The 12253-nt window shown below is 45.1% G+C and overlaps 1 protein-coding gene across 4 annotated transcripts in view; it reads left to right on the top strand.

Moving 5' to 3' along the window:
- The window catches only part of arhgef25a (Rho guanine nucleotide exchange factor 25a), a 147466-nt gene that overhangs the window by 16243 nt on the left and 118970 nt on the right, over window positions 1-12253 (top strand). For all 4 annotated transcript variants that reach the window (XM_036946875.2, XM_036946874.2, XM_090202774.1 and 1 more), the window contains exon 2: window positions 10398-10560. In XM_036946875.2, the coding sequence (XP_036802770.2) occupies window positions 10398-10560 (163 nt within the window). The remainder of the gene's footprint in view (window positions 1-10397; window positions 10561-12253) is intronic.

Genomic DNA, 12253 nt, shown 5'->3' with positions numbered 1-12253 from the left:
AATCGTTTCCAGTTTGCAGAGAGTTAAATAAAGTTCGTTCAGAGCCATCGATGTGTCTGCTTGGGGGGGGATATATACGGTTGTGATTATAATCGAAGAGAATTCTCTTGGTAGATAATGCGGTCTACATTTGATTGTGAGGAATTCTAAATCAGGTGAACAGAAGGATTTGAGTTCCTGTATGTTTCTTTCATCACACCATGTCACGTTGGCCATGAGGCATACGCCCCCGCCCCTCTTCTTACCAGAAAGATGTTTGTTTCTGTCAGCGCGATGCGTGGAGAAACCTGTTGGCTGCACCGCTTCGGATAGAGTCTCTCCAGTGAGCCATGTTTCAGTGAAGCAAAGGATGTTACAGTCTCTGATGTCCCTCTGGAATGCTACCCTTGCTCGGATTTCATCAACCTTGTTGTCAAGAGACTGGACATTGGCAAGAAGAATGCTAGGGAGTGGTGCACGGTGTGCCCGTCTCCGGAGTCTGACCAGAAGACCGCCTCGTTTCCCTCTCTTTCGGAGTCGTTTTTTTGGGTCGCTGCATGGAATCCACTCCGTTGTCCTGTTTGTAAGGCAGAACACAGGATTCGCGTCGCGAAAAACATATTCTTGGTCGTACTGATGGTGAGTTGACGCTGATCTTATATTCAGTAGTTCTTCTCGACTGTATGTAATGAAACCTAAGATGACCTGGGGTACTAATGTAAGAAATAACACGTAAAAAAACAAAAAACTGCATAGTTTCCTAGGAATGCGAAGCGAGGCGGCCATCTCTGCCGGCGCCGGAAGATCAACTGAGACTGGGACGGAGATTTGTCTTCCAACAAGACAATGATCCAAAACATAAAGCAAAATCTACAATGGAATGGTTCAAAAATAGACATATCCAGGTGTTAGAATGGCCAAGTCAAAGTCCAGACCTGAATCCAATCGTGAATCTGTGGAAAGAACTGAAAATTGCTGTTCACAAATGCTCTCCATCCAACCTCACTGAGCTCGAGCTGTTTTGCAAGGAGGAATGGGAAAACATTTCAGTCTCTCGATGTGCAAAACTGATAGAGACATACTCCAAGCGTCTTACAGCTGTAATCGCAGCAAAAGGTGGCGCTACAAAGTATTAACTTAAGGGGGCTGAATAATTTTGCACGCCCAATTTTTCAGTTTTTGATTTGTTAAAAAAGTTTGAAATATCCAATAAATGTCGTTCCACTTCATGATTGTGTCCCACTTGTTGTTGATTCTTCACAAAAAAATACAGTTTTATATCTTTATGTTTGAAGCCTGAAATGTGGCAAAAGGTCGCAAAGTTCAAGGGGGCCGAATGCTTTCGCAAGGCACTGCATATACATATGAGATGAGTAATGTAGGGTATGTAAACATTATATTAAGTAGCATTGTTTAAAGTGGCTAGTAATATATTTTACATCAATTTCCATCAATTAAAGTGGCTGGAGTTGAGTCAGTGTGTTGGCAGCAGCCACTCAATGTTAGTGGTGGCTGTTTAACAGTCTGATGGCCTTGAGATAGAAGCTGTTTTTCAGTCTCTCGGTCCCTGCTTTGATGCACCTGTACTGACCTCGCCTTCTGGATGATAGCGGGGTGAACAGGCAGTGGCTCGGGTGGTTGTTGTTCTTGATGATCTTTATGGCCTTCCTGTGACATCGGGTGGTGTAGGTGTCCTGGAGGGCAGGTAGTTTGCCCCCGGTGATGCGTTGTGCAGACCTCACTACCCTCTGGAGAGCCTTACGGTTGTGGGCGGAGCAGTTGCCGTACCAGGCGGTGATACAGCCCAACAGGATGCTCTTGATTGTGCATCTGTAGAAGTTTGTGAGTGCTTTTGGTGACAAGCCAAATTTCTTCTGCCTCCTGAGGTTGAAGAGGCGCTACTGCGCCTTCTTCACAATGCTGTCTGTGTGGGTGGACCAATTCAGTTTGTCCGTGATGTGTACGCCAAGGAACTTAAAACTTACTACCATCTCCACTACTGTCCAATCGATGTGGATAGGGGGGGTGCTCCCTCTGCTGTTTCCTCAAGTCCACAATCATCTCCTTTGTTTTGTTGACGTTGAGTGTGAGGTTATTTTCCTGGCACCACACTCAAAGGGCCCTCACCTCCTCCCTGTAGGCCGTCTCGTCGTTGTTGGTAATCAAGCCTACCACTGTAGTGTCGTCCGCAAACTTGATGATTGAGTTGGAGTCGTGCATGGCCACGCAGTCATGGGTGAACAGGGAGTACAGGAGAGGGCTCAGAACGCACCCTTGTGGGGCCCCAGTTTTGAGGATCAGTGGGGTGGAGATGTTGTTATCTACCCTCACCACCTGGGGGCGGCCTGTCAGGAAGTCCAGTACCCAGTTGCACAGGGCGGGGTCAAGACCCAGGGTCTCGAGCTTGATGACGAGTTTGGAGGGTACTATGGTGTTAAATGCTGAGCTGTAGTCGATGAACAGCATTCTCACATAGGTATTCCTCTTGTCCAGATGGGTTAGGGCAGTGTGCAGTGTGGTTGAGATTGCATCGTCTGTGGACCTATTTGGGCGGTAAGCAAATTGGAGTGGGTCTAGGGTGTCAGGTAGGGTGGAGGTGATATGGTACTTGACTAGTCTCTCAAAGCACTTCATGATGACGGAAGTGAGTGCTACGGGGCGGTAGTCGTTTAGCTCAGTTACCTTAGCTTCCTTGGGAACAGGGACAATGGTGGCCCTCTTTAAGCATGTGGGAACAGCAGACTGGGATAAGGATTGATTGAATATGTCCGTAAACACACCAGCCAGCTGGTCTGCACATGCTCTGAGGACGCGGCTGGGGATGCCGTCTGGGCCTGAATCCTTGCGAGGGTTAACACGTTTAAATGTTTTCCTCACGTTGGCTGCAGTGAAGGAGAGTCTGCAGGTTTTGGTTGCGGGCCGCGTTAGTGGCACTGTATTGTCCTCAAAGCGGGCAAAAAAGTGATTTAGTCTGCCTGGGAGCAAGACATCCTGGTCTGTGACGGGGCTGGTTTTCTTTTTGTAATCCGTGATTGACTGTAGACCCTGCCACATACCTCTTGTGTCTGAGCCGTTGAATTGTGACTCTACTTTGTTTCTATACTGACGCTTAGCTTGTTTGATTGCCTTTCGGAGGGAATAGCTACACTGTTTGTATTCGGTCATGTTTCCGGTCACCTTTCCCTGGTTAAAAGCAGTGGTTCATGCTTTCAGTTTCACGCAAATGCTGCCATCAATCCACGGATTCTGGTTTGGGAATGTTTTAATCGTTTCTATGGGAACGACATCATCAATGCACTTTCTAATGAACTCGCTCACCGAATCAGCGTATTCGTCAATGTTGTTGGACGCAATGCGGATCATATCCCAGTCCGCGTGATCGAAGCAGTCTTGAAGCTGGAATCAGATTGGTCGGACCAGCGTTGAACAGACCTGAGCGCGGGAGCTTCTTGTTTTAGTTTCTGTCTGTAGGCATGGAGCAACAAAATGGCGTCGTGGTCAGCTTTTACAGTCTCTGATGTCCCTCTGGAATGCTACCCCTGCTCGGATTTCATCAACCTTGTTGTCAAGAGACTGGACATTGGCGAGTAGTATGCTAGGGAGTGGTGCGCGATGTGCCCGTCTCCGGAGCCTGACCAGAAGACCGCTATGTTTCACTCTTTTACGACGTCTTTGTTTTGGATCCGCTTCGGGAAAGTCATATTCCTGGTCGTACTGATGGTGAGTTGACGTTGCTCTTGTATTCAGTAGTTTTTCCCGACTGTATGTAATGTAACCTAAGATTACCTGGGGTACCAATGCAAGAAATAACACATAAAAAAAACAAAAAACTGCATAGTTTCCTAGGAACGCGAAGCGAGGTGGCCATCTCTGTCGGCGCCGGAAGGCATTTACATGTTTGCTTATGGCCCTATCTTTGTGCCAGCATCAGTTTGTGGTGGTAAATAGACAGCTATGAAAAATATAGATGAAAACTCTTGGTAAATAGTATGATTTACAGATTATCAGGTATTCTAACTCAGGTGAGCAGAACCTCGAGACTTCCTTAATATTAGAGATCGAGCACCAGCTGTTGTTGTCACGCCCTGATCTGTTTCACCTGTTCCTGTGATTGTCTCCACCCCCTCCAGGTGTTGCTTATTTCCCCCAGTGTATTTATCCCTGTGTTTCCTGTCTCTCTTTGCCAGTTCGTCTTGTATGTTTAGTCAAGTCAACCAGCGTGTTTTTCCCCGCACTCCTTTTTCTAGTCCTCCCGGTTTTGACTGTTGCCTGTTTCTGGATTCTTTACCCGCCTGCCTGACCATCCTGCCTGCCGTTACCACGAGCCTGTCTGCCACTCTGTACCTCCAGGACTATGATCTGGTTTTGACCTTTTTGCCTGTCCATGACCATTCTCTAGCCTACCACTTTGGATTATTAAACATTGTAAGACTCCAACCATCTGGCTCCTGTGTCATCATCTGGGTCTCGCCTTGTGCCTTGATAGTTGTTAACAAAGAGACACACCTTGAGCTTACCCGAGGCTGCGGATTGATCCTGCCGACGTATAGAAAAAACAGCTAGGAAACCTGCTATTTACTCACCGATGTAGTTTTGTCAGGATGCTCGCTTTCGGGTTTGGGATCTGGTCCGGGGTCAGCAGTATGTCCTGCGCCACCGACTCGTTGGAGTAGAAATCTTCATCCACATCGAGGTTGATGATCGCTGTTCTGATGTCCAGAAGATCTTTTCGGTCATAGGAAACGATGGTGGGAACAGATCAGCGCAAAAAAAACAACACACAAAAGTAGCCAACTTGGTCAGGAGTGCATAAAATGGCAGCTGTCCATTGCATTGCCATTCTAGTGTTTTCGTTGGAAGAACATTCATGTGTCCAGTTTTCTGAGGGTTAGGACAATATTCCATCAACGTCACATCGAACATACACAGAACACGGTTGCCATGTTGTCAGAATTTAAGATATTAAGGTTCTAGACACGTTTCATGGGAACGTAGCGCGAACATTCCTGTGTCCAGTTTTCGGAGAATATTGTCTGTTGACAAGGGATACCCACACCGTGTACTTTTAACATACAGTGTCTTCAACTTAAATATTTAACACACATGATTACATTGTTCATGATAATTTATACAGAAATTATTATTCAATATTTTTTATGTAAGCCAGTTAAGAACAAATTCTTATTTACAATGACGGCCTACCACGGCCAAACCCAGACGACGCTGCGCCAAATGTGCACCACCCTACGGGACCAATCACAGCCAGATGTGATTTAACCTGGATTCGAAACAGGTTCTGTAGTGACGCCTCTTGCACTCTTGATGCGGCACCTTAGACTTCTGCACCACTCAGGAGCATGTACTCAACTAGGATTTGAACTCACAACCTTCTGGTTCTACAGCAGTCAGATCTTCCTGCTACGCCACCATGTATCTGTCAGTTGTCAGTGAATTTGAATATTCTCTCATCATTGATTTTCTTGACTGAATTCAACAGTTTAAGGTCTTTCTTTATAGTTGTCTAATGTTGGTGGGGCATGTTAACCTGTTTTAATTGTACTCCTGAATCACTATGATCAAGAACAGTTTTTTAAAGTGTACTTTTAACAGAGCTGATATTTACTTCAAAGGCAATTCACCCTATTGATTACACATATCAAGTAGTTTTAGATCTACATAAGTGCCTACGGAGGAGGGGTTAGGCTTTCTTCTGGCCAGGGCCTAACTACACTGGCCCAATAAGCACATGCCCTAGAAATATCTCTTATCGGGACTGTGGTTAGGGTGTTCATCATTGATGCTGGTGCTCTGAGTCCAAGATGTGCAAGGGCACTATTCTCAGATTCTCAGCAATACGTGTTAATGTCATTACTTGGCAACAGATACAACTGTATTGTTTGCATTTTAATTGCATTTTAATGTAGTACTACAATGAAAGATAGGCCATGTGGCAATGTTCATATTGAAACACATCATCTTTTTTAAAGTTCCCAACTTGTTTGATTTTTGTCCGATTTCCTCATCGAAAGATGGGAATCGGTAGTAAGAATTCTAGATAGCTGAGAATCATTTTGAAATCCACACCACATATTGCCATGTGGAAAAAACGTGTCTCTGGTAAGGAATCGCATCAGGTCTCGTGCATTTCTGTTCTTTAACATTCCTAATTTGTTGTGGAAACATGGCCCTGGCGGTAGTGTTGCTTCTGATGGAAATCTACCCAGAACCTGGTTGCCATATTCTCAGAATATCAGAAATGTGTATATTTACAGTAGCATGTCTGAACTGTCTCACATTTGCCATTTAAGCAATGATTATGCCAGTTATACCAAACCAATACACAACACAGAGTTTCAACTCCACGCCTACTCATTTCAGGGTTTTCATTTTTTTTTAACTATTTTCTACATTGTAGAATAATAGTGAAGACATCAAAACTATGAAATAACACATACGGAAGGAATCATGTAGTAACCAAAAAAACGAATCAAAATATATTTTATGTTTGAGGATGTAAGGGGTGCATACTGGCGGCAGAGAAGTCAGGCGCAGGAGCAAAAAATGTGTTACAACTGCACAGTTTAATAATAAAAATCACCGTAAACAAAGCAATCAAATACAATGGGTACAAAACCCGTCGTACACCAGACATAACGTGCACAAGCACTTCCAATAAACAATTCCGGACAAGGACATGGGGGGAACAGAGGGTTAAATATACAACATGTAATGATGGTATTGAAACCATGTGTGTGGGAAGACAAGACAAAACAAATGGAAAATGAAAAGTGGATCAATGATGGCTAGAAGACCGGCGACACAGACCGTCGAACGCCGCCCGAACAAGGAGAGGAATCAACTTCGACGGAAGTCGTGACAGAGGACAACAACCTCTACCTCAATGTGAGCAAGACAAAGGATCTAATCGTGGACTGTAGGAGAAGGGGGGCTGAACACGCCTCTCATTAACATCGAGGGGACTGAAGTGGAGCGGGTCGAGAGTTTCATGTTCCTTGGTGTCCACATCACCAACAAACTATCATGATCCAAACACAACAAGACAGTTGTGAAGAGGGCATGACAACACGTTTTCCCACTCAGGAGACTGAAAAGATTTGGCATGGGTCACCAGATCCTTAAAAAGTTCTACAGCTGCACCATCGAGAGCATCCTGACCGGTTGCATCACCGCCTGGTACGGCAACTGCTCGGCATCTGACCGTAAGGCGCTACAGAAAGAAGTGCGTAAATATTTTCTTAACTCCATTTCTTGAACTGCATTGTTGGTTAAGGGCTTGTAAGTAAGCATTTCACGGTAAGGTCTACACCTGTTCTATTCGACGCATGTGACAAATAACATTTGATTTGATTTTGATGGTTTATTCTCCCAACCTGTAGAACACTGGACACATGAATGTCCTAGCAACGTTCTCATTGAATGTTTCTAAGAACATTAATAATGTCATTCTGAGAACACATGCAATCAAATACATGTGTTTAGAGAACATGGCAACCGTGTTCTGCGTATGTCTGGTGGGACGTTGATGGGATTTTCTCCTAACCCACAGAAACCCGGACACATGAATGTTCTTGCAACGTTCCTATGATACTTGTCTAGCTCAGTGGTTCCCAAACTTTTATTGTCCCGTAGTACCCCTTCAAACATTCAACCTCCAACTGTGTACCCCCTCTAGCACCATGGTCAGCGTACTTTAAAATGGTATTTTCTGCCATCATTGCATTGTAAGCCTGCCATACACACACTATACTATTTATTAAACATAAGAATGAGTGTGAGTTTTTGTCACAACACAGCTCGTAGGACCAGGGCACATATAATAATACAATAATAATCAACAATTTTGCTCCTTATTTAACCATCTTAAATATAAAACCTTATTTGTTCATCGAAAATTGTGAATAACTCACCACAGGTCAACGAGAAGGGTGTGCTTGAAAGGATGCTGTCACGCTCGTCAAAATGACAGGACCAAGGTGCAGCATGGTGAGCGTACATTTTCCTTTATTTTGCAATGTCGCCAACAAAACAATAAACAACAAAACAAACGTGAAGCTCCGTAAGGCTATACATGCATTAAGGAAGACAACTACCCACAACTTCCCAAGGCAGGAAACTCTGAGCTCAGCCCAGTCCAGAAATCTGGCAGTGGCTTTCACTGAACCGCTTGTTGCAATGTCGATGAGTCTCTCTTGTTAAAGATATCAGTAAGTGGGCTGGAGGCAGGGCATGAAAGGGATAACAAATCCAGTTGTTTGTGTCATCCGTTTCGGGAAGGTACCTGCGTAATTGCGCTCCCAACTCACTCAGGTGCTTCGCTTTATCACATTTGACATAGTCCGTAAGCTTGAGTTCATTTGCACACAAAGAATCGTAAAATGATGGAAAGACCTGTGTGTTGTCCTTGTTATTGCAGACCGAGAAGAGCTCCAACTTCTTAATCATAGCCTCAATTTTGTCCAGCACATTGAATATAGTTGCTTAGAGTCCCTGTAATCCTAGATTCAGATAATTCAGGCGAGAAAAAACATCACCCAGATAGGCCAGTCGTGTGAAAAACTCGTCATCATGCAAGCGGTCAGACAAGTGAAAATGATGTTCAGTAAAGAAAACGTTAAGCTCGTCTCTCAATAAATAAAAAAAACGTGTCAATACTTTGCCCCTTGATAACCAGCGCACTTCTGTATGTTGTAAAAGCGTTACATGGTTGCTGCCCATATCATTGCATAGTGCAGAAAATACACGAGAGTTCAGGGGCCTTGCTTTATCAAAGATAACCCTTTTAACTGTCATGTCCAAGACGTCTTTCAAGCTGTCAGGCATTCCCTTGGCTGCAAGAGCCTCTCGGTAGATGCTGCAGTGTAACCAAGTGGCGTTGGGAGCAACTGTTTGCATGCGCGTTACCACTCCACTATGTCTCCCTGTCATGGCTTTTGTGCCATCAGTACAGAAACCAACACATCTTGACCACCAAAGTCCATTTGATGTCATAAAGCTGTCCAGTACTTTAAAATGATCCTCTCCTGTTGTCCTGGTTTCCAGTGGTTTGCAGAAGAGGATGTCTTCCTTAATCACGGGATCATTCCTATGAAAACAGTAGTAAACCTAATGAGACTCTCAAGAGAACGTTCTCTAAAGTACTTTGAACGTTTATTGTTAGCTGGGAAGGAATGGGATTTATTGATGGTTTCAACTTTATTTTGAAAACCAGAATCATTATCCACCTACTTAAGCCCTCAAAGACCAACTAAGATTGTTAACCGAATATCTTTAAAAGCAACTGTTTGCAGTTGACGTCACTTACTCCAATTAGCTACATTTGAACTAGATCTCTTCTTGATAAAGTAATTCCAGATGTAGTAACACGCCGAATGGAGTGGACACTTCTTTAAAGAGCTAGCTTTTTTCCAACAGTTTTATCAAGTACTGTTTTATGAGGGTGGAACTGAAGTCCTGAAATACTGTAGTCTTGCTAACAAGACAGACATTGCTAACAAGACAGACATTTAGCAGGCTGAAATGAAAAGGAAATAGCAGCACACTGTGACTCCAATGCCATACATTTAATTACAACCAAGATTTGGACAGCAGGCTGCCTTCATCACATTGTAAGCAGAGCAGAAGGCAACAGGGACTGCAGAGACCAGTTGCTTCCTGTCTGAAAGCAAAGTGACTATCTATCTATTTAGATGAATTATTTCCTCCCCTGGAGATAGTAATAAAAATTAGAACATCAGTGATTATGATCTCTCTCTCTCTCTCTCTCTCTCTCTCTCTCTCTCTCTCTCTCTCTCTCTCTCTCTCTCTCTCTCTCTCTCTCTCTCTCTCTCTCTCTCTCTCCTCTTGCCTCTATTTCTTGTTCCATTCTCTTGGGTGTAGTGACTGACTGATTATGATATCTCTCTCTCTCTCTTCCTCTCTTTTTCTCCTTCTCTGTCTCTCACCCCCTCGCTCTCTAGCCCTCTTCCCTCTCTCTCCTCCTACTCTCTTTCTGAAGAGGAGTGATAATTCCCTGCTTCCCTCTCCATTATTGACCAATCCACTTTGCCGGGAACAATAAGAATGACCCTTAGTCTCCTGGCTTAGAAAATACTTCCCCCAGGTTCAAGGTTTGAGTACTAAGGATATGTGTTTTAATGGCACAGTCGTACCATTGTTGATCATCAAGTGATAAACTTTTCTTGGAAAGCGCATTACAGTTCAGGATGGAATGTGGAGGATATGTGACTTCATGTTTTCTCTTACAATTATTTTCCAGCCTTGTCCCAGATCGGTTTGTGCTGTTGTAGCCAACCCCTATGATGGTTGTTACATTTTGACGTGACGAGGATCATAGGAGATGGCTAGTTGTTGACTCTCCTTTAGGAGGGATCCTCCTGACTGTGTTTCTCTCTGTCCAGCCCGCAGAGAACAATGACGCAGCAACAGAGCCCCCGGTGAGCCAGGAGGAGAAGAAGGGGGCAGGAGGCCCACGACACTTGGACCCAGCTGGGCTAGAGGACTGGGAGCAGGGGTCCCCCACACAAGACCACCTGGAGAAGAGAGGAGGAAGAGACAGAGCAGGTGAGACCTGAAACATCACACCTTTCCATCCTCGTTTTCTTGAAATGTTTCTGTAAAGAATTGTTTGGGTACCTAACTCGACTCCATTGCCACCTCTTGCCTTGACGACCTGAAACACTTCATCTGTCCATTGTCTACGACTGTCAGTCTGTATCCACACACAGCCTGTGTGTGTGTGTGTCCACAAACCCTCGCCTGCCAGTCTAAACAGGGCCTCACCTAACCTGTCTGGTTTGTCCCACCTGGAATATAAATATCCATGTTCTGGTCTGCTGCTTGTTCCAGTATCCATGATGGCAGGGTTTCAGGTGTCCTTTCAGTGACATTAAAAAGCAACTTGGTCGAACACTCAATCACCTCATGAATGACACCTGGCCTGTTGACAAATACTCTAATATTCTTAGGACTTCATTTCTACCACCCACTTGTCTTGAACACAACATCTTGTACTACGTTCATGTGTGTTTCCCCTCCATTACGTCCCTGCTTGTAGGCGTATGTGTTCAGCTGTACCTAAAATAGACACTTATCTGATCAGTCATGTGAGATAATATGAGCAGGTGTGTTATCAGATGGGAGTCACCGGAAGCTTCCTGAAGCTTGGGATTTAGCCGGTAATGAACCACCTCCCTGTATCTGCACTGTTAGCACTGATAGGACGATATAGGACCTAATCTGACCAATGGGAGGATCAGGGCCCAGTTATCCCCGTTAATGGACCGTGTAGGAAAACTGGGATCAGTTTGTGGGCATGCTTGCGTACGTGTGAGTGTGTTTGTGTGTCAGAGTAGGGAGGCTGGCGTGGGGAGGCTGCGTGGCCAACCGTTTCCAGATGGGGAAAATGGATGCAAAATGTTGAGGGAAAACCCCACTATTGGTTACAGACAGCCATTCTTGGTTGATTTAGCTCTGAAAAGGTTTGCGTGCGTTCCCATTTTCCTTGAGTGCAATCAAACAAAAGGAGCTTTGTAGCTGGATGTGGGATCGGGGTGGGGGGTGGGGGGTGGGGGTAGGGGGGGGGGGGGGGTTAGTGGTAGAGTAGTGGGGTGGGGGTGGGGGGTGGGGGGGGTTAGTGGTAGAGTAGAGTGTGTACCATGTGGCTGAAACCAAATCAAACCAAACCGCTAACTGGTGTGCAGAGCAGAGCATGACTTTTGTTCGGTGTGTGTGCGTGCATGCGTACCGTGTGTGTGCGTGCGTGTGAGACAGACAGAGGAGGAAGCTGTCGGCAATGTTTATCTGTAATGGCCAAATGCAGCCAAGTATTATCTTAGCCCAGGCCTCCCACAGGAGAACCAGAGTGCTGAAATGCATCGTTCATAATCCATGAATGGAGTGGTGGTCGAGCTGGGTGGTTGTTGTTCGTGCCACTCCTATGGTATTTTTCAGGTCCATTGCAAGCCTGCGTTCAAATTTGAGTGTTTGCCTGAGCCTGTCTGGAGTGGGACAGATGGGCGGGACTATATGCATTTTTGGGATTATTCCATTGGTTCCTTTGCCCCAGGAAAATATGTCAAATACTACTGCTGCTGCCATGATGGTCTGGTTGGTATGGTAGGGGTCAGTGTCATGTTTCCATCCCGTGCTGTGACTGTGGTGGGGATGGAGTGGAGGAGGAGGAAGAGAAGAAGCCCTGCTCTCATTGGCCCTGAATGTGTGTGTGTGTGTGTGTGTGTGTGTGTGTGTGTGTGTG

The sequence above is a fragment of the Oncorhynchus mykiss genome, chromosome 16, assembly GCF_057628025.1.
Source record: "Oncorhynchus mykiss isolate SJ-2025 chromosome 16, ASM5762802v1, whole genome shotgun sequence".
Taxonomy (NCBI): Eukaryota; Metazoa; Chordata; class Actinopteri; order Salmoniformes; family Salmonidae; genus Oncorhynchus; species Oncorhynchus mykiss.
Note: the sequence above shows the minus strand (reverse complement) of the source record. Positions and strands in the feature narration are given on the sequence as shown.